The sequence below is a fragment of the Papilio polytes genome, unplaced genomic scaffold, assembly GCF_000836215.1.
Source record: "Papilio polytes unplaced genomic scaffold, Ppol_1.0 DF823691.1, whole genome shotgun sequence".
In the NCBI taxonomy this organism is placed as follows: Eukaryota; Metazoa; Arthropoda; class Insecta; order Lepidoptera; family Papilionidae; genus Papilio; species Papilio polytes.
Genome location: NW_013525513.1, coordinates 3,428,542 through 3,450,976, shown reverse-complemented (window position 1 = coordinate 3,450,976; position 22,435 = coordinate 3,428,542). Strand labels below are relative to the sequence as shown.

Below are 22,435 nucleotides of genomic sequence, written 5' to 3'. Positions count from 1 at the left end.
AGGGACCGTTAACACTTAATTGATTATCAGTTTACTGTTGTTTATGATTTGTTAGAATGCTCACGTAACCTTTAAACCGTTGCCTAAAATAAAAATTGAATAACTACAATATTTTAACAGCCCAGACATCATATTTTATTTGGATTTGATTTATGCTTCTCTATGATATGGTTGATTGGATGTATCGAAGGTTCAGGGATCGAATATCATAAATAAATGTTATGCATTAAATATAAAATACAATCGATGGGGATATATATTTTAAGCAATTCAAATTGTTGTGTTTCAGCCACGAGTCATTTAAAGTTGGTTGCGACTGGTCGCGCGCGGCGTTCGGGCCGGGCGGCAGATTACTGGCTGTGGGCGCCGCCGACGGATCTGTCTACGTTTGGAACACGCACACAGGAAAATTGGAAACCATATTAAAAGAGCACTCGTAAGTTTACAATATTTGGCAAAAGATAGATAAACTATAAACCATCCATCGATAGTATACAAATGTTGTACTCTCTTGTTGATTTTTCCTTCGGCACTCAAATTTATGTTTGTGTTTGAGCCGTAACTGTATATTGTTAGACCACGATTTTCGTGCAGTTCACGATACCAACATGTAATGTTAATTAGTTACTATTCTGTGATTAGTAAGTCGTGGGACCACTTTGTTTGTGTAAAAATTATCTCCATTTCGTTAACTAAAAGGAATACGATTAACTCTACCTGATATTTTTTTAGATATCAGGCGAAGTGTATAAAATTACGCAAAGTGAGAATTAATTGACTCAAAATCGCGCAAAAAATCTGTACAGATATAAACTCTTCTAATGTCTTTCTATTTGAATGGACTACTTTTTTATCTAGAAATCGATCCATTAAGTTTGCAAATCAGTTTCGTAGACATAGTGTTTTTTATAAAGATATTTTACTTCTCAATAATAATCGTTTAAAAAGTCATTTATCAATTTCTACGTACATTGTCAAACAGTAATCTCAAACGACCATAGATCAAGTTTTGAATACAGACGATACTTTTTCATGCTCCAGTCATTAATATCTCTGTGATAATGTATGTTGTGTCAGTTTTGCTGCTTCTGTAATTTGGTATTCCTTATTTGCTTCAAGCTCTGTTATGTAACGGTCGGATACAGATAACTCCAGAGGAAATCACGACAACAACCGACGAACAATATCGTTCTAATTCGAAGTATTCATGCTGCAGTTTGAGTCTGACCCTGGCGACATCTAATAAAGTTTCAGTCACATTTCCGACCTTGAATTTAGAACTAAAATTGCTTGACTCGCGACATCGTTTAGTTTCCTTGTAACATTTCGCATGGACAATTGAAATCGTGAGGTCAACATTGGCTCGGGCCGTCTCATTGCAAATTTCTCTTTCCCACACGTAACGAATACTGCATATTTATTTATTTGGAAGCGATCGCGTTCTCGCGACGGTTTCTATAAATGTTGTCTCGTGGTTGGAAATAGACATTGTTTTAGCGCCGGAAGATGAAAGTGAAATGTGAATAAATTCTTGTTATTTTATTCATGAATCGAATCGAAGGCCATTTAGAATAAAATTGATAAGTCCTTTGTTTTCAATGGGCTTTTGTTAAGTTGACAGGTGATTTTGCGAAGTGCCTCGCTACATGGGCCTCCATTGTATTGTGACCGCCGCGATACCATTGCAGCCGCTCAAACCCTTTTCATAAATGCTATAGGCTCCCCACGCAGCTAAACTGAGAAACAATGTAAACAAAGGGAAACATCCGTGATAACCTTTTATATAACTTTAAAGATCAATGTATTCTTTTAATAGGATTAATTTATTCTTTTACAAAGATTTAATTATGTTTAAGGTTCAGATTTACAATTATCTTGCATTGTTTCATTAACATATTTATTTTAACAAGCTAAAAGTGTGTATTACAAATGGATGGCGTGTAATCGCAACCTCCTACGCGCGTGTAGAAACGCTCAGTCACTTTATTGCTTAGCGCTGTCGACTCTAATTCAATATTGAACAAACGTTAATACGGTTTTCTTGCGTTTGCTCACCGATATACCGTTCTATAATAAACTGCAGTTTTATCTTCTTCCTCAGTTAGCTTGAACGTAACTTTAAAATTAAATGTACATATTTAATAATAAAATTTGATTACGCCTTTGCGCATATTTCCTTTATCATTTCCCTTTTAATGATTAGAGCTTATTCTTTATTATAGTCGGACTATCTGCTATGTTAGTACAAATTGCTCGTTAATTTTATTTACGTAATTGTTTAATGCTTTCCGTCTTACAATAACTTAGCTTGTCTGTTTTAGTTTACCATTATTCTGCTACAGTACAAAGCCAATCGCATCATGTAACCGATGTTTATTTCCATTATTTACTAAAATATAGTCATTCCAAATAATCGTACTTTCAGAAAGTTGTTTGACGATGCAAAGGACATTTCCGGCTTTGTACAATAGTGTGCTGATGTCGCGGGCTGTCACCCTCTCCTGAACCTTATCTATGCGCCGACTGACCGACACAGCGCGGTCCCCGCTTTCGAATTAACATTTGCGACCGAACATATACTCATACCTGTCACCGCATACATTATGATTTATTCCCCTACCAAGATAAACCTAATTCCTTCCTAATCGTTTGACATTTCAACGCGACGAGAAATCGCATCAAATATAATAGCAATTATAAAGCCCCCATTAACCGTGCCTTTATAAAGTGAACAACGATTTCTTATGCTCATTTCTGTTATATTATACTTAAGTACTAACTCGCGTGCGATGCAATTAACTCCCATCTAACGATTTCCGTACTCAAAGTGATTCATTCGGACATTTATGAAGCAATTGTCTAATAAACCTTTCGAAAATCGGCTCGCAAATATAATAGATGGACTATATAACGGTGGCTTTATTAGCTGCATTGATCGACTCATATTAACTATACTACAATATCTTCGTTTACTGCTCAGTACCTAATCGTAACCACATATTCACAAAGTTCTGTCTTGACGGAATTTTTCGTTCATATAATTTAATTGGTAACATAGGTACATCCTTGCTTATAAATTTTATGACAAGCAAATAAAAAAGTTGTCTCATAATTCGATATTTTAAAAAACTTCCCAAATAAAATTTTGTCGGGTTTAAATGATACGATCTTCAATAACTTAATACTGTTTTTTTACTTTTCTTTATTTTTACGTTATGATAAATTAAGTAGCAAATGTGTTTTAAGTTGGGTTTAAATGTTTTAATTTCCACAAGTCTGAAATTCAACCTGTACCTTTTGCGTCTTTCAACGTGATAAATTATATACTATCGAAAACAGCAGTAACTTGTTGAAATTTATTGTTTACGGATGCAATATTTAAATTTAAAATGCGTTAAGAAATTAGTAAGACGCTTTAAGTGCTGTAGACACATCACTAAACGCACGTAGTTATAAAGAGTTTTCGACATAAATATCTAATTAAAATAACGGAAACATTATATAGCGGAACACCGCTACCTAAACGTAATATTTATAACCTATGATATTTATTTTTTATGATCCGTAAAGAAGTAAATAATATAATTTTACATAAACATGTAAATAAGTCATAACAATAAAGTACTTCTTCAAAAACAATTGCCATTTTCTAGACACGTAGTGTCATTCTGGGCACTAGGAAAATTAATTCTGGAGTACCAAATTAAATAAGAAATGCTGTGAAGTGTTTTCCATAAGAATATAAATTTCACTCATCGTCATTCATCCGATAAACTGATAATCCATATATGTACAGAGAAATATCGCCTGTCCAACACTAAAAGTCTTTTAGACTTTAATAGAAAGTTATTGGGTGTATGCGAGCGTGTGAGGATGCTTTTTATGTGTTTACTTATTTATGGTAGTGGTGAACCTTGGACTAGAAATATAAAATTCTACTTGTGTACTTGTGGTACCCATTATTAATGTACTATTCGTTCACTGCAATGATGCATTTATGATTGAAGAAAAAAAGCTAGCTTAAAGAACATAAAAAACATGATTATAACGTATTGAACTATTAATTAAGAACGGAAATATCTTTTTTTGCCCGACCTGTCTATAAATTTCAATCAATAAAAGGAATATATAAATTTAGTAGAGCAAATTTAAACGAAGTGTATGTCTGAAGGTATAGCTGCCTCATCATTACAGAGCCGCCGCCGCTCAAGCTTTTTGTAGCGGAAAGGCTATCGACCGCCGCGAATAGATTCTTGAAATTGCTTTATTGGGTAACCTGTTCCCGAACATAGTAGGCGTGTAATGCGGTTATGAATCAAGACGTGACTGGAATTAAATGTATTATGCTTTCCGTATTTATGAACGGACCTGAACCCAATAAAACTGATTTGATTATACACGAAATGCATTCTCATACACCATAAATTAAAACTATTGCATCCGAACCGGTTTACGCCACCGCGCGCTTACGAACAATTTAATTATTGATCATCTCCGCTTGACTGAATCATGAATTAAAAACAGATAGTAGTATTCGTTTAATATTATAGGCTTGTAATGATTTAATATCTATAATTATATATTAAACATTTGAATCTTAGGATAGAACACGTTTATCACCGGCTGCGGATATTTGACTCAAAAAGCGCTCTTTAACATGACAACAATTGCGAGCGGCCGCTCGTTTCACATTTACGATGCTTCCTAGAGCCCATATAGGTGGATATTCTCTCAAGGCTCGTTATTCGCAACCGGGAGCGGTCAGCGGTATGTGTAAACGAACCGAACAGTACCGACACTAATTCTTGTTTATGAGAGGCCACGTCTAATACCTTGTTAATCCTTATACAGCCTCCGACAATCATAGCGACGCATACATTATTTATATTCAAAATTAAATGTACCGGTAGAATAACAATTTACACACTTACATGATCGGTACAGGTGCAAAGATTTCGAACGAGTTGACCGTGTTCGTCGTCTTACGTTCGTACCGCATTTCCAACAGCGCTTCGCTTCTTTTTGTTACTTAGCTCTTTTTGTCGGCCTTATTAAACACTCGTATATTAATAAAAGTCACGATGGGTATCTCTTTAGTGCCAGTGACACAGATTTAAGCGCCAACATAATATTTGTAATGTACGTCCGCATAACGCGTGATACCGTTCATAGTCACCTCGTAAGTTCCGAGAAATGTAACGGTCCGTCCGACTCGAAATGCACCAGTTTAGTAATAAAATATAGCATGTAGTCGGAGTGGTTTTATGACCCTATGAACTTAGATTTTGTCGCAACCTCTAGCCGGTGGTGTATTCGCGGCGCGTATGCATCATTTATTGCGTGGACTTGCGCCGTCTCGAATAAAAAACGAATTATTGTTACGATAACATTATACTGAATACATGGTAAGTTCGGCAAACCAGATTGTTCAAATTTATCACGAGATATGCAGGATTGAGCGAAGCTCCGAAGTTCAGTTTGTGGAATTTAGAATCTTTAAGTTTTCTAATCACAGTCCCGGTCTTTAACCTACAATACACAAACGCTGTGGCGAATGCAATTGTACGCCAATTACCGCTCCTGTTCGAAGCGGAAGAACCACGAGTGATGTAGAAAGTGCCTCACTAATAAAATCCCTCTCATCCTAAACAAACCGTAAAAGGCAAAACTAACCACTTAAACGTCTTCGTTTATAAATCTATTCTTATCTAAAAGCATTTATTGCCAAAACTATTCATTCTAAATGATCCGTGAACGCTTCTAAAGCAATCAAAAAACTATTTTCTTTGTATCAATTGTAAAAATTGTATTTTGTAAATAGGATCCAATTTATGGTAATAAAATTAATGTTGAGTTGCTTAAAAAAACAAATGTAAGAGATATTCTATTTGAGACTTAATTCATATTTAATATCTTACTTATTACTTCATTAACGTGTAGTTCAAACCTATTGAAATCATTAACTATTGAGCACAACATCGTTAGGAATGAAAACAATAAGACATTAGTCCATTAGCGCTGTTTGTATTTAATTGATTGAAAAAAAAACTTTGATTTCTCTTGAATTTGCAAACACTAGGTCTTAAAGTAGATTAGGTTTGTAGATCGAGTTGTTCCCGGCCAGATTTATGACGACCCGAGGCTGTCAATTTTATGTTTTCACTGCGCTTGAAATGCGCCGGTGCTCACTCGACATTTACTATTTGTCACAAATTTTATTCTGAAAACATGCGCTTCGGAGCTTTTAAAATATCTTTAACGCTAGTTACACAGTTTTATTTTTTTTGTCTTATTTATTATTTACAACTTTGAATCAACCTATTTATAATTATGTCATTTATACATTGTGTATGTATTATTTTTTTTATCTTGATAAGTAGCGATGGCATATATCTTACTACTTAAAACTGTAGAGGCTTTCGAAAAGTTGTGTTATTAATAGAAATAGTTAGTTAAAATATGTATAAATAGAACTTTTGACGTCTTTCTGAAACATCCAGATTCAATTCCCTGAATTATATCTTCATAGATACATAAAACATTCAAGAAATGATTTGTTTTCACTAGCACATCCTGCTAAACTTGGAAACACCACACAACTGGCTATTGGATACGCCTATTGGCGTAGGTCGTAGGCGCAAACTAGACTGCAACGAATTTACTTACCTCTAACACGACACGGAAATGTCAAAACATGTGTATTAACTCTACAAACCTTTCCGCACCGTACAAATGGTAAACTCAATTTATGGTTGGTACAGTTTGTTATATAGGACAACAAGTACATTTTATTACCTGCTTTAATATATTTGTATAATATAAACTTACTATATCGAATTTACAATAATGTAACCTTCCCGTTTAACATATAGGATAAGTTAATTTTTAATCTGTATTTTTTTAACAATAATGTTTAGTTATTCTACAACCAGTAAAATTTGGAATAGCTAGCACGTAGGAAAAACAACAAACACAAAATGTAGGAGTAATATAAGAGCTCAAGACCTATTAAGGAAATATAAATACAACAGTCTAAGATTTTTGCACGTAAATATGACAAAGGATAAAAAAGAATTGTGTAGTCTGTGGCTACAGGACAAACCTTTTAAAGCTTTTAATGTTCGTTTTGATCTCTTATTACAAAAAGAACATTGAAAATAAGTTTAAAGGTTTAAAGCCCTCAAAAGGCGAGTGTTGTTAATGCGTGCTGTAATTTAATAAAATTTAAATGCGTTTAAGCCGATCCGTGGAGAATTATGTAAAGTTCAGGATACTGGTTGTATAAAATAGTTTGTTATAATAGTAATCTTGGTATATATGCACCCTACTGCGGGGCATGGCTCACATAATGAAAGGGTTATACTCTCAGTGATCACTGCTTTAATGCACTCTCTCTGTTATGCATTTTTATTATTACTAGAATATTAAAGCAGTTTGCGAATTACACTTTCACTCAACTTTAATTATTTAGCACGTCAAATCTTTATATTCAAAGCATAAAGAAAAATTTTTTTTTAATTCATTAATAGTAAATTTCTAGATGTTTAATCAGGTTTTCAGTCATTTGCTTAGTTAGTATCGAAGCAAATTAAATTCCTTTCTCAAAAGCTTTTTCAGTATTAACATTATAAGATAATATTATGATAAATAAATGTATTGTTATTAATTGTACTATTTATATAATTCACATGAATTGTGAACGAAGAACAATGTTTGCGTCGATAGAAAATACCTTTATTCACCGTATCGACAAGGGCGAGATGATCCCGGACCCAAAAGGTGCGAACTAGACATCTCAAAGGCGGACGCGAGAGCTAATAAACCAAGCGAAGCATTTATGGGTGAAAGCGGACCCCAGCAATTGTCCATACAACGGCTAGAATAAGAAGATACGTACTAAATATGAATATTAATAAAGATATATTACGAGTAAGATATCGAAAGTTGGTGTGAAGATTGAGGACGCACATTAAATTCTAAATTTATTGATATCGTACTAAATGTCTTTTACATACGCAATAAATGTGCACGTTTCAATAATCTCCTTGTTGAAACATATGAAATGTGTCAAAATTTATCATATTCATGTTAATTAATTTTTATTTTTAATGTTATAAACGCGAAAGTTTAAATGGAAGGATAGATGTTTGTTAGAGTTTTTAGCCTAAACGGCTGCACGGATTTCGATGAAATTTGGTATAGATGTAGAGGACAGTCAGGAAAATACATAGGATACTCACCATTTTTTTTAATTTCACACGGACGGAGTCGCCGGCGAAAGCTAGTATTGAAATAATTTTATATGTTTGAGACTTTCAATTTGCATTTTATAATTCATGTATCATAAAGCTTTATGTGCATATATTTGTATTTTTACGTATATTGCAACAGGTCAGCGGTGACGGCGGTGTCATGGCATCCTCAGTCGGGGCTGCTGGCGTCCGTGGACAGGGGCAAGCGCGCGCTCGTGTGGGGCGACTTGTGACACGCATGGGACTGCGTTCCGCAGACGACGATTATACCACAGGTACAACAATTAAAACATTTCTAGCAAAAGTACATTACTCATGTACTTACTGCCATGTACTACAATTTAAAATGTTTCGGCTGACCGTTTTTATTTAGACTTCGTGTTCGAGAATCTCTCCATGTTATGTTAGCCTAGTACTCAATGTTTGTCTCATCCCTTATCTTAAGTGAGCGATGCGGAACGCTGGCGATAACGTAGACCACAAATAGATAGGATTTGAATTTTAGTTTTTCAAAAATCATCGTTTTAGCGTCCCTCAGATTTTTGATCTGACCAATGCGACTATGAATAAAAGTTGTTATTTAAAGGTAAAATAAAACTTTATATCTGTACAAACAAATGAATCCTTAATTATTTGTTCCATTCCAGTCTGACAGTTATATCAATAAAATGACGTAGTCTATAGCTCAAATTAGCCAATGAAAACTTGTGACTCAGTCGTATTTTGACCACTAAATAGAAAGTTTGTTGTCTATAACAGTTAGTTTTCGGTCAATACTATTATAGATATGAAAGTAGAAATAAAACACTAAGATGAAAAGAGAATTAATTGTCCATATCTTATTAACTACCGATCATTAGCATATAACATTAGAAATCGATTCCAAATTACGAATTATCGTTTAAAGTATTTTGTTGAGATTTATATCACAATAATTGATTTAATGAGTTTTTAAGTTAGAGATAAGTCTTTGAAGTAACTTTTGTTAATGTTTTTAAATATAAAGAAATCATAAAATTAAATATCTATATTCTTGTGTTTCCTTAAATTTCTAAAGGCAAAGTTTAATGTTATTTCAGTCCAATCTTTAATATTAATTGCATGTCGAGATATTAAGTCAGTCGCATGAATGTTTTAAGATAAACGTGCTTGCGTGAACGCGGCGATTAAGGAATCAGTCTGAATATATATTCAATTATGGATCTACCAATGGGAATGAAGCAAAGGTCATTGCACGTACAGTCATCTCGAAGTTTAATTAATTTTAGGAACTAAATAAACATAACGAATAACTTTTGTAATCAAAAAACACAATAATTTGAAGGAATGTATTATTGATCCCACCCAAAAAATTTACCCGTTGTTTTTTATTCATATCTTTCTTTTTAAGTACTCAAAGTTTTTAAAAAAAATAACAGTGAGTAACATAGGCCTCTATAAATTAGTACTAATTTATACACATAGGTATATCGAATAGATGAAAATATACTTAGCATTTGTAAATACTTTTTTTATTGTAACTTTTTCATATCCATTAAAACAGTCTGTAAAATCTACCATGAAGGTTATAGTTGAACTATACTCTAGACATGTACATTGCCCGCTCTAGTGCGAAATAAACAATAGTTTGTTAGTCTACGTGTTTTTACATTCATAAACATAAATCATGATATGCGCTAAGCAAGTGTAATGTCCAACTGCATACAAAGTACGCTTTGCTTTTATTGTTCTAACTAAAATGTAAGTCATTCTACGTCTGTGTTTATTAGTCGGAGTAGAAAGTTGTGAAATTACAAGTAGCTTATGCTCTGGGATAGTGTTAAGGGAGACACTTTACCTATTCCATACGTATTTAGTTTCTTTTTAAAACAATCCTCCGATAATTACCTTATAAGTTCAAAAAACGCAGATAATGGTTTGAGGTACGGACTACCGATCTTGCAGTCGAGGGTTCGAATCCCGCCGTTCGACTATTGTCGTAAACCATATCCTAGTATAAGCCTAGAGCTTAGTCGGAATGGTAAAAGGAATTATTAGTGAATTAAAAAAAAACTTCGATAATTTTTTTAAATAAAAATTAAGATTTATGCGTTTTTTAATTAAATCAGTGTGAATTTATTCGTATGTTTTATTTCATTTTCATAGCACCAGAAAAAGCACCTAACAAATCAATTGACTTCAAATCGCTAAATCGAAACGCGGTGTCGGTAGTTACACGCCATATTTGTACCTAGCTTATAAATCTCTATAATTGCATTACTGCAGGTTTAATCAGATGATTGCAGTTGTTCACTCGGATGTTATTTACTTACGTTATACAATTAATTGCATGTCAACGGTCAACGGTGCGATATCAAAAGGGTTCAGTCTCATACAAAATAAATAAGACATTTTAATTTTATAAAATTAACTTCCAAATAAACTTTTTAATAGAAATATTTCAAATGTTTTATGTTATTTTTTGGAAATGTTTTGCTTTACATTTGTTTAAATCTAGATATACTTATATATTCTATTGCAGTGTCGTTCCCTTTGTCATATTTTGTATTTATAATACAAATTTATACGTTTTCTATGTTGGCATCCTTGAATACAAGTCGCAACATTTATCTTACCGAATTAGGAATGTCTATGATCTTACAGTTACTCGGCTCGCATTCCCAGGCACTGTGGGCAGTACATCAAAGGCCTAAAAGTCACTTATCGCAATTGTTGACAATGTTTATATGGACGGTTAAGTTACAGCCTATCTTGTTGCAACAAGTCGACGACCTAACGTTAAATGCGGAAAAGACAAAAATGTAATTGTTTTGTTACGATGGATTTAAAAAAGTAAAGTACATTAGAGAAATGACAGGCAAAGTTATACAGACATATCTGTATCCTGTATTAGAAACGAATACAATCAAAGAACCAATCAAGATATTCATTGGTATATGTATAAAAAAGAAACATTAAAAGCTCATTGACCTCAATAAACCAATCTAGAAAGGCTGAAACACTATCTTTGAACTTATTTCTTGACTACAAAGGTCGCCACTGAAATTAGAACTCCCCTCTAAAATATACAGAAAGGTAATTGTGTATTGGATCAAAGAAACTCTTATTGTATGAACACTATTGAATATCTCAATGTAAAAAGCAATCTCAGAGCGAAGTCAAAATGTAATTTATCAAAATTAGATCCATTAATATTGTTCAAAAACAATAATGAGCTCACGAATAAAACACATCGTAATCTAATATTTTGGTTGTTAATAAAAGCGCATCTCCGTTGGCAATAATAAGTTAACGGAACGCGTATAGATTTGCTAATAAACATGCAACGTATTGACTGACAGCGCCTGCCGCGTAGCAATTTCACCGTAATAACAGATGCTGGTCCATCCGACGAACATCTTACGATAATTCAACCATTAGATTTGTAAAAAGAAATGGTCCGGCAAACAATACCGCACCGCCAATAAGTGAAAGCGCTTTCGACTTTCGTAAGTTTTTGTGCGAGTTTATGTGTGGATTTTCGGTCACATTGTCTGGCGACATGAATCCGCTAAAACGGCAAATGGACCACAGTTAACAACATAGTACATTATCTTATAATTTTATTTATGAAATTATTTTTATGATCATCATTGTAAGTTAAGGTATTGCTATAATTTATAGAAAACCAAACATAAAAATCATTTAATCAGAAACTCCGTAAAATAATGAAAATACAGGACCTGTTAAGTAAATTTCATCACATAAAACAGTTGAAAACTCTACCTCCGTATAATCGTATACCGCAACGCAATATCATTAATTCTGGAACTAAATTAGAATACACCGAAAGCTAATGGTCAGATTTAAATTGTGATTTTTATGACATAGCGGAAACGTTAAGCGCCTTTATCTCTGACTGAGTTTGAAATGAAGATAAACTGTTGACAAAACTTAAACGCACTTAACATTAATAAAGTATAACCACGATAAAGGTACACACATTAAAAACTTCAAACGGAAAAAGAATCAAAAACCTTAGTGATTACACAAAACACATAAAATTTGAAAACAATATTACGTCAGATAAATCGAAACAATTCATTGAGTTATATTTATCAGACAAAGTAGCTTAGATCAAAGCTTGCCGCCTGATTCCATCACAACGCCGAAAAACATGAACGAATTTTGGAGGCTCGCATTTCGCTTTTCGCATGATTGGATTACTCCCGACACGCGGCGAACCGTTCACAAACCGTTTGTCGCCAAAATGAAGCGGAAAATTTAATAGTCCACTTTTCAGTACGTGATCAGCATTTTACTTTTATTATCTCCACAACGATGCCCCGCTTTCGTTTCCCGCCGCGCCGGGGGCAGGCTAAGTGTTTGTAGTGACGCGTTTTGCTTTCGTTTTAGAAGTCCTCTCGCGACCGCATATCAGAAAAAATATCACAATGTAATTCAATTTCAAACGTCTTTGTATGCGTAATTAGAAATTTATATAAAGACACACAATGTTACACGTAATCGAACATTCTAAAGTACTGTTCTGCTGTCGACTTGTGTGGCTACAAACATATCGCCGATATACGTACGTGCGAGAGACAGCAATTTTAACAGCCACTTGAACATCGTTAATTCATTCGTCGCTCTTTCACTTTAAAACGGAAACATTTCGGTGTACAAAATCAGGGACGGTAACGGTGTACCGAACAAGTTGGAAAATTATCGATGTTTAATTGACGTGTGCGTCGTGCGGCATTTGTTTCGTGGCGTACGGAACGACAATGCGAGTGTGAAGTTAAAATTGTGATCGTCCAAGTGTTTCGGAACCGGCGCGGACGGCAGCGGTACCGTTGGTGGCGGAGCGGGCGAGCGGCCAAACGGCCGAGCGGGCAAAGATTTGGCGTAATGACCTACGGCTACGTCGTCTCACCGCTCGATGTCTCAGATCTTAATCGCGTTTACGCTCGCCGCTCGCGGAGACACGCCGCCGCATTCTACGACCGCAAGACGCTCGTCAATCGCCTCATCAACCTGATTAACTAATCATATCTCGCTTGCTTTATGTAACTGGACTCGTAATCTTCCCTATTTGCCGTTTGAGCGTTCACCTTTTTGTGCATTTCTACTCGTGCTTATCTCTTTAACATAGACCATAATAACTGGACTGTTGCATCTTACGCGACCGGTGCCTTACAACGTAGCGTTTATCATTTTCATTATATTATTCACATTTATTCTCTCGTCACAATTATACAAATCTAAGCTGCATTTATTTTGATTTATGAAATCAGAATCATAGTCAATAGTTTTACATAAAAGTCGCCAGATAAGGTTTATTGTTAACAATGGAGTGCAATTTATTTAAAAAATAAAAAACACCTACTTAAATTACTAACGGTATATGCAAAACGTTAATTAATTACGCTACTTTTAACTCTAATTGAACACACATAGACGTTAAGCCAGCAGTGGCTTCGAATATCGGCACTTGACACGGTATTAATATAACCGTAGACAATCACATACACATAGAGCAATTTAAAATTACCGTTCTAGGAGTAATTATGTATTTTTTTCGGTGGCAGTAAGGCCAGTAGTCCTCACGCAACACTATCGCCGGCCGGAGGCGGGCTAATAGCAGTTATTAGTAAATCAGTCTGAGAAATCGACAACAATGAGCACGGAATACCCTCATTGCTGTGCCTCATTCATTTAACTTTTTGTTACACGACTCACAATGTGTGTCATATTTTCACTTAATGAGTGGCCAAAAGTAACAAGCTTTCGATCACAAATGATTTAAATTATTGAATTGCGTTAACGTGAAAGAATATTTGATTATCAAAAGAATCGAATTTAATTTGATCAACAGATGTAAGAATTTTTAAACGATTCCTGGATAGTAGTAAGTTAGTATTATAAAACTAGATGTATTACTAACTATACGAAAGTACTTGTATGTTATAATTTAAAAACCACTGGTGTGGAAACTATATCACTTACCGTTAAAAAAGCTATTAAGAAGTGAGAAAAATGCACTTAATAATTCATGTTTTTACCTTAAAAAGGCATTAAAACGGTATGGAACATACCAGTGGCAGATTTCTGGAAATGATGCATGTTATCGCACATCACGGGAGACGCTGTCTACGTAGATGGAAGTAGTCTTGGTCATCCTACCCGTTAACTGCAGCTTTAATATGCACTTTGTGTATTTATCACCATGACTTAACACAAACATATAATGTAATGCGAAATGTCTTTTACTCACGTAAAGTTTAGTACTAACGTACTGTAGCAAAGTTAAAGACAGAACTAATTTATTTATTAACAATTTGATACGAAATAAAACACGACTTCAATAATTTCTGTTAGTTGATTAGTAAATGTGTTTATTAGTTGTTTTCAAACGCATGCTAATTCTCTGATTGACCGAGAATTATTATTTCAAATCTTTACTTTTAATATTCTGCCCTTTTTTAGCTTTTGCCAACGAGTATGTATGCTACTGACTCGGATCAAAACATCTCCAACAAACACAACATTGCAAATTATCCAGATCTAATTTCGTTGGTTAAAATTCTAGATTGCTGATGTAAAATAAATGTTTTGCACATAATTTTAAAAATAAACGTAGACTGAAACAGTTGTGCAGAAAATGGAACGAGTAGGCGGTTACTTAATTAATGTAATGAACATCGCAGCCTATAAACATGCACTTAGTGGCCCATTAAACTGTATGTCCACCCCAGAAGCATTAACGTCTCTTCAACTGTTTACTAGTGGGCTCTTATCGCTGCATCTCACAATCCCTATACACGTACTCCGAACAAAAACCTTCAAGAACCTTTAAGCTCTTGGAATTTCTGACGTAAAAATATGGCAAGTTCTGCTATCATTTGTAGATCACATGAGCTTCTATTCTGAAGCTACGTTTTTTTTAAATTTAAAAATTGCTTTAATATATAATATCTTGTAACCATTCAAACTAAGCTCTAATTATCCAATTACGAGAATAGAACTCCCCACCGTGTGATTGGATAGGTCAAAATCTATGGATAGTTCCACTATCGTTTGCAATCAACCAAAACTACGTGTTTATTAAAAATATCTTAATTGATATAAAAAGGAGTGGAAGTATTCGAGACAAGAAGCCGACTTATAACTGTTCAATCCGACATTAGCTATCGTGTTATAAACAGTTACAGTGATTCGGATTATTGTTCAAACAACAATTCAATTAAATTCAGGACACCGCGTCCGTTTGAAACACCGCCTGCGCCCGCCGTGTGCAAATATACGGCAACTATTAAATAACGGTCGGCCCACAATGAACGTATCAATTTCAGTTTGTTTTGCCGTAACTAAACACCTCGTAGACGCTATCTCGGCGTACTTTAATAAATTAAGCCTAACTCACGTACAGGATGTGACGTATATTTTTTGCGCATGTCGACAGGGACGCGTATTTATTGAATGCTCGAGCGATGATTGCGACTTGACAAGTTCCTTGCTTGTTTACCGCTTACGGTTCTTCTATGCCTCGTACACAGCTAGTTAATAAACATATAAACTGTCTGGATTTATGATTTTATAACTCAAGTTTTAAAAGATAAATTGTGTTACTTTTTAGATGTGTATTTAGCTATGTATATTTAAAAAAGTTTGTTGAAGAAACAGATAATGTATAGAGTGTTTTATGAGTTCTTTTAATTTTTTTCACCAGGCGACGAGTGAGGAGGCGGAGTTAGAGACGTTTGCGGAAGGGGCAGAAGTTCTGGACTTCTTGCTCGGCGTCACCACCGACTTGCTGCAGCGTTTCGCCTAGCGTCCGCTGTCCGCAACATGACTACACGTACCAAACACTGTTATACTCCTAAATCATGCACTATTCAAATAAGGCCCTTCTTTTTATATCTAACAGTGTGTAATATACACACATACACAATTCAGTGTTTAGTAAATATGTGAATATGAATATTTTTTATAAAAATGTAAAATGTAAGAGGTGCTTTAACACTTGATCGAGTTACACGCGGCTACAAAAACGCCTTATTACATTAAAAACTCGTTTTAAATATGAGTTTCTATGTGCTATAAAATACTTTCCAATAATTATGCGAAAGCGACGCACTGCCCTTTTTAAATAACTTTTCATACTTCAGAATATATCGTGTTAAATTTTTTAATATTTAGATTGGCTAAAACGCTATTTGTGAAATGAATGTACATTATTATGTGATTGTGATATTTTTTTCGCTAAATGGTTATTTGTGTGATAACTGTTTAAAAATGTATGGCATAGTCGATGTACATAATATATAGTTTATAGTTGTTGATTGTAAAGTAACGTTTATACAAAGGAATAACGGTACATTTTCTATACGTCCACAACAATAGAAGTAGGAAAAATTAATGGCCAATTTAGAGTAGCGTTACAAATAACATCGTCGCAGCGTTTAAATATCTTACGCACAATCAGCGATAGATACATTAATAGCCGGCTATTATTGTCAAGTTGTCATCATATTTGTTTAGGGAGAACACAGGTGGACCGAGCTCCCCACTCGTCACTCGCCGGCTCATTAGCAAACAATGATCGAACTTCGACTTCCGAAATAGGGACAAAACAATATGCTACCTTTTGTTATTCAGTAGATAAAAATTGGTGTCTACAGTACTTAGTATAAAATACTATCAAGCCTTTACACGTATCGCGCTATCCCTCAGATCATACATCGCGATCAATGAACGGCGAATACAGCGAAGAATTCATGGCAACCACATCCATAATCCCGTGACGTGCATTTTGACAGACGCGTTCGACCGCTTTTTTCTATACATTTTTTGTCGCCATTTTTTTCACCTCCGCCCGGCAGTCCGTTGAACCTGCGACGTTTATAAAGAGCTATTTTCACATGCAATTACACGTATAGCCGACTTAATTACCCGAAACCGCTGCGACGCCGTCGCCGACGGGACATGGAGGCCGATCGAAAAAACGACCTAATCCGGCGCCGGTTAAATTACGCTTCGTTAACCTTAGCTGAGGCTAATAATAGCGTAACTACTGCTTTGCATGGTAATGCAGCGCGACGCCTCGTCTCTCTACGTTCGAAAGTTTCTTGCCAAGAGAACATGTCATTTCTTTATAAATTTATGAAGTTTTGCCTGTTTCTTTCGACAGGCAATAATTTTCTGTAGGCGTTCTAGCCATATTTCTAACCTAGTCAATTAAGCTTGATTGATAAATGTGTTTACAATTCTATTATATGTGATAATTTTGTTTCATTATTTTTAACGGGACTACTCGTATATTTACATAAACAAAAATTATAATAAATGTTTTCTGTATTTTATGTGGTTTTTCGAAGTCATGATTATTTTTTTAATCTTGAATAAATTTACAAATTTTAATATTAAGAACATGGGTGGCAAATACTCTTCAGAATTACAATGTTATGTAAAAAAAAGTGTATATTTAATTGAATCTACTTCACTTATGAAAATGTAAATTCTCTTACCAGATAACCTTGCTTTGACAAGACTAACAAAAAGATATGAGGACTAAAAATGTAGTTTGGACTAAAACGTAGTTTTATTTAAATGTTTTTTAAACATTCATCACAAAATTTTCTGTGCCTTTTTTACCTATAAAGTACTTATTAAATTGCTAAAGTTTGTAAGTAAACGTTCATCGTTTGCTGTAATATCTGCGAATATGTATTTTTTTACTAAATTACCGATAAGTCATATTCTAGTTATAAGCATATTAAATAGACTGTTATTGTACGTAATAAACAGCTTCAATATTTAGTTTTCTAACTTTCAAGACTAGACTACAAATTGTTTATATGTAAATTACAAATATTTCTCTCATCTCAACAGTATCGACTGATATCTTTATAAAATAGTATTGTGATAAATAAATAAATAAATAAACTCTGTAAGGTATTCTGTAATTGCGCACATGTGGCATCGATACGTCACAATCGACCTAAAACATTTTAGATAGTAACGCTCCATAGAATTGACTAAGAAATACTTATAATCCCATCATCTTAATATCCTAGAAAGAAAACGTGATTTTTTTAAATACACAAAAGTACCACAATCCTTCTTAGTCGCTAGTGTGGGTGTGTGCAGTCAATTTGAAATCTAATATTTATTTAACGGGACAAGAACCGTTTTGATGGTTTCAAAAATAAAAGGCGTCGTTTCACCTATAGTATTAATGTCACCGCAGGTAAGGGTGACAATACCTGTCTATAAATTAGGATTTTCATGTCTCAGATGTCAAATATCTAAAACATAAAAGGCATATTACAAATTTTTGACGTTGCCTTGAAAATGAAACTTTGAGAGTGGTTGACAAAGCAATGGTTGGAAAGACTTGTCTCTTTGACTTGGTTGGAAAATCTTGTCATTGAATGAATGTCTTTTTAAATTTATTAAGCGTCTTAGGATGTACTTCTGCGTTCTGTCCTTGTCCAGTTAGCAGGATATTAATCATTTCAATGGGCACAATACCTATGTCTTTAATATTGTTTTGTAAGAACTACTACTAGTTCGTGAAATAAAAGGGCTTCGCAACCTACAAATGGCACTGAAAACTTGTAACTTCTGTTTTCCCTCTTGTTTTCTACGAAAATATCCAATTTGCGCTATTTGTCAAGAAACTGAAACAACAAGGCTGCTATTTCACAATTAATAATATATGACATATATTATTTATAAAAAATAATAATTAAATGTGATGTAAATAACTTGTAAAGATCATTTTATAATGCCGCAATTGTCCAGAAAATTGCAAAACTCATGGTCATCCTTCAAATTGTTTTTGTTGGTTTTAAGAGAAGCCACACGGGAATAGGCCTAAGTATATTGGGTCGTATAAAAGACTTATGAATTGAGTCTTTCCAGAATACTTCAGGAAAATTATGGTTTATTAACGTGGAGGAAAAATGTTAAACTAAACGTATTTTTATATTGTAATAAATTTTGACAGATGTCGTTTCTAATTTTACGGGGACTTTGATGGGCATCAAGATCCGGATAATTTAATGAATTTTATGTGAAATTTTTGCAGCATGTGTTTTTTATCTTCATCGATGTTTACTAAATTGATTGTGTATTCAATATGCGATATAAATAAGTACATATATTATTTTTTCAACTTGTTTTATTTACCTAAATGTACCGTACATACATTATCGAACCGGCCAAAAATGTTACTTTGTAATTATCTCTTAATTTATGTTTTAATTGTATTTACAGAATTCGAAGATTTAACAAAACGCTATTGTCTACATCTATGCTGGGCACACTTCTACACCAGGTATTGCTCTAAATTAATATTTCATTACTTTTAGTTACTGACTGGTGAATAAAAAGTTGATAGACAGATCTTTCTATCTACGTTACTGTCCGATGCAGAGTTATGATTGTATTGTTTTAACAATCAACACTGAGCTATTGTGATCAGCTGATGTGTTTTCATCAAACACTTCGACATCCAAACATTAGACGTCACCAATATTTGCATCGTCACCGTTCGCCAAAAAGAACATCTGCGTGTGTTGTGTTCATTACTTTATTTCTCGCAGATAAAATCTCATCGGACAACACCGCTCATCATTACAGGTGGTATGTTTTCGTCTAATGGACGGGCGCGATATGATATCTGTGCCGGCCTGATGCCCACCTCATGTCTATCAATAGACGCACAGAAACCGATACACGAAACGACTAACAGTATTCGCACACCGTTCATGTTGGGTTTTTTAATTTTTATACCGACAAAAACTGTACTCGAACTTATTATTGACTGAAGACTGAATTGGACATGTAGTAATTATATGGTGCGATATTTAGGTAGTAATTACTCGGAGGTCGAGGAGCCAGTAATTGACAGGTGAGAGATCGCGATGACCCGGTGCAGGCCACTTACCAGCTCTTGTGCTGAGAACACTCGGCTGCAACACGGTCACAATGAGAGCTTGCGTCGCGCGCTTACTACAATTCTAGATATGGTTGCCAATTCGATATACAATTATCAGGACTTGTCCATTCTTCAGACAGTAATCTTTTGACTTAACAGATGTAAGATATCAAACAAAATCTATCTCTGTCAGATACAAAATAGATTTAAAAGATTTTAATTGATCATAACTCTGTCGGTCCATCAATACCGAATAGTCAAGCTATGATAATTATCGTACATCACTTTCAAATAAAGTCTGTCAAATGCCATCGATACGATCTGATCCAATTGTAAAGTCGATGACCAATTATTAAGGTAGCGTTAAACAAGTGAATAGTTTTGATTTTATTTAACTGTTGTGTAATAAATTCCCTTGATATTCCAGGCGAAAATGAACGACCTACGAAAATGTAGACACCACAGTCACTTTGGCAAACCACAAGCCACACGAAGCAGCATCTCGACACGCAGATGTAAAACGCGTACAACTCAACGGAAACAATAACATCGCTACGTGCGAAATCGATTGCGAATGCAAATCCGTTACTTACTCGATATGAACCAGTGAGCCAGATATCGATTTTAGAAAGTTGATTCAAAACCGCGGTGATGAAACGTGATCGCTTGTCTTTCAAACCATCACCGATGATGGACGGAGGGTGAAGATAAAATGCCGATTGTACTAAGCTTTTAGCTTTTCCGTCGACGTCGTGCGCGCGCTTTGCATTTCGATTTATAACCCAGATCCCAGACATCAGGTAAAAAAATCAAAATCGACCTCATTCCGCAGCTCGTAACTGGAATATTATATTGAATAATATTCAGTACTTACGTTACTTATACTTTTGGGTTTTTGACTTAGGTATCTGTGTAATTCCACAGAGTACAAAAATAGTTGCAATAATGTTAAATTTTAACTTCATTATTATACCGCTAAGATTATATTTCTTTCTGCTATATCTGTGTTTATGTTATCGCTACTATCATATTTTCACTACGAAACATATAAAAAATAATGTTTCTCAGTAGGAGACCTCTGCCTCAGAAATAAACTCGGATTTAGGATTCTTTATTTACAATTAACTGGTTTGAAATACTTTCCTACAGCAATCTTGAAAAAGTTTTTAAATAAAATATGCAGATAGTTCATACAAATTATTTTAATGCAACAAGTTTCTCGTACACTCCTAAATATTGAGAATAAATATCAACTGTTATGAGCAAACATTTTATTAACTTATACGTCGTAAAATGCTGCTATAAAATTAATAAAGCCCCCGTAATTACATTGCCTACTAACATACTAAAAGGAGCTACGTCAAAAGTAATAACTTAAATCAATTCCGGCGATATTAATTAAAGACTTAAAATTACTTGCAGATTTATATCGATTTTTTTGGAGCAAACCTTTTTAATTTTAACGACCAATTAAGGTTTTAAAACAAGTCCAAGTGTACGAAATAATCAGTACATTCTCAATATTTGATAAACAAACTTACTTTATTTAATTTAATGCATTTTATTCGCAGACATTTATATTCATTCATAAGTTAACAAAGTTCAAAGCCCTTTAACCTAAATATGAGGAATAAAATTTATGTAAGGTATTTTTTCAACAGTTCAAAATGCTATACATGATCTAGGCAGGGCAGTAATGTGGGCATGCGTTTTACGTTCGCCAGTGATGTCCAGACTTGACAGTAGTCGTCAGCAATTAAATGTTGGCTATTCCAAAATTAATGACAAGATAAAAAATGCACTCGGTATTGTTTAAGAGAACGCAAGCACAAATCCCTCGGGCGATAATTAGTTATCGCTTTTTTATTGAAGTTAATTAGATTCCTTTAATGTCTATAACTCGAGGCGGCTCAACTAATTAGAAATCTTAAATATAAGTAACACATTCGACCCGAACTAACGGTACGCATATAAAGCATTTACCAATCAATCTTATCTACATTTAACTTCTAATTGCTAGAAAAAAGTAAAGCATTTGTCTTGGACACAGGCGTTAAAGTTTTATTTTTACAAACCTTTTCAGTATTTATGTATCCTCGTGAAAAGGCATGTGCGGCAAACCGCACCGTATAAGTATTGACACTAATTCTTGTGTAAAGCGACTCGAGGTTCTATCTTAAATAATAAATAATGGGTAACAATCGATCGGGAAACGATAAAGAGACAACTTGCAACCTCTCACGTTTCCCCGACTGGC

The 22,435-nt window shown here is 34.3% G+C and overlaps 1 protein-coding gene across 3 annotated transcripts in view; it reads left to right on the top strand.

Annotated features, from left to right (window-relative positions):
- The window catches only part of LOC106104199 (autophagy-related protein 16-1), a 121,740-nt gene extending 102,330 nt beyond the window's left edge, over positions 1-19,410 (top strand). For all 3 annotated transcript variants that reach the window (XM_013284161.1, XM_013284160.1, XM_013284163.1), the window contains 3 exons: positions 290-436; positions 8,392-8,527; positions 15,964-19,410. In XM_013284161.1, coding sequence (XP_013139615.1) covers positions 290-436; positions 8,392-8,485 — 241 coding nt within the window. In that variant the 3' untranslated portion in view covers positions 8,486-8,527; positions 15,964-19,410. The remainder of the gene's footprint in view (positions 1-289; positions 437-8,391; positions 8,528-15,963) is intronic.
- The last annotated feature ends 3,025 nt before the right edge of the window (positions 19,411-22,435 follow it).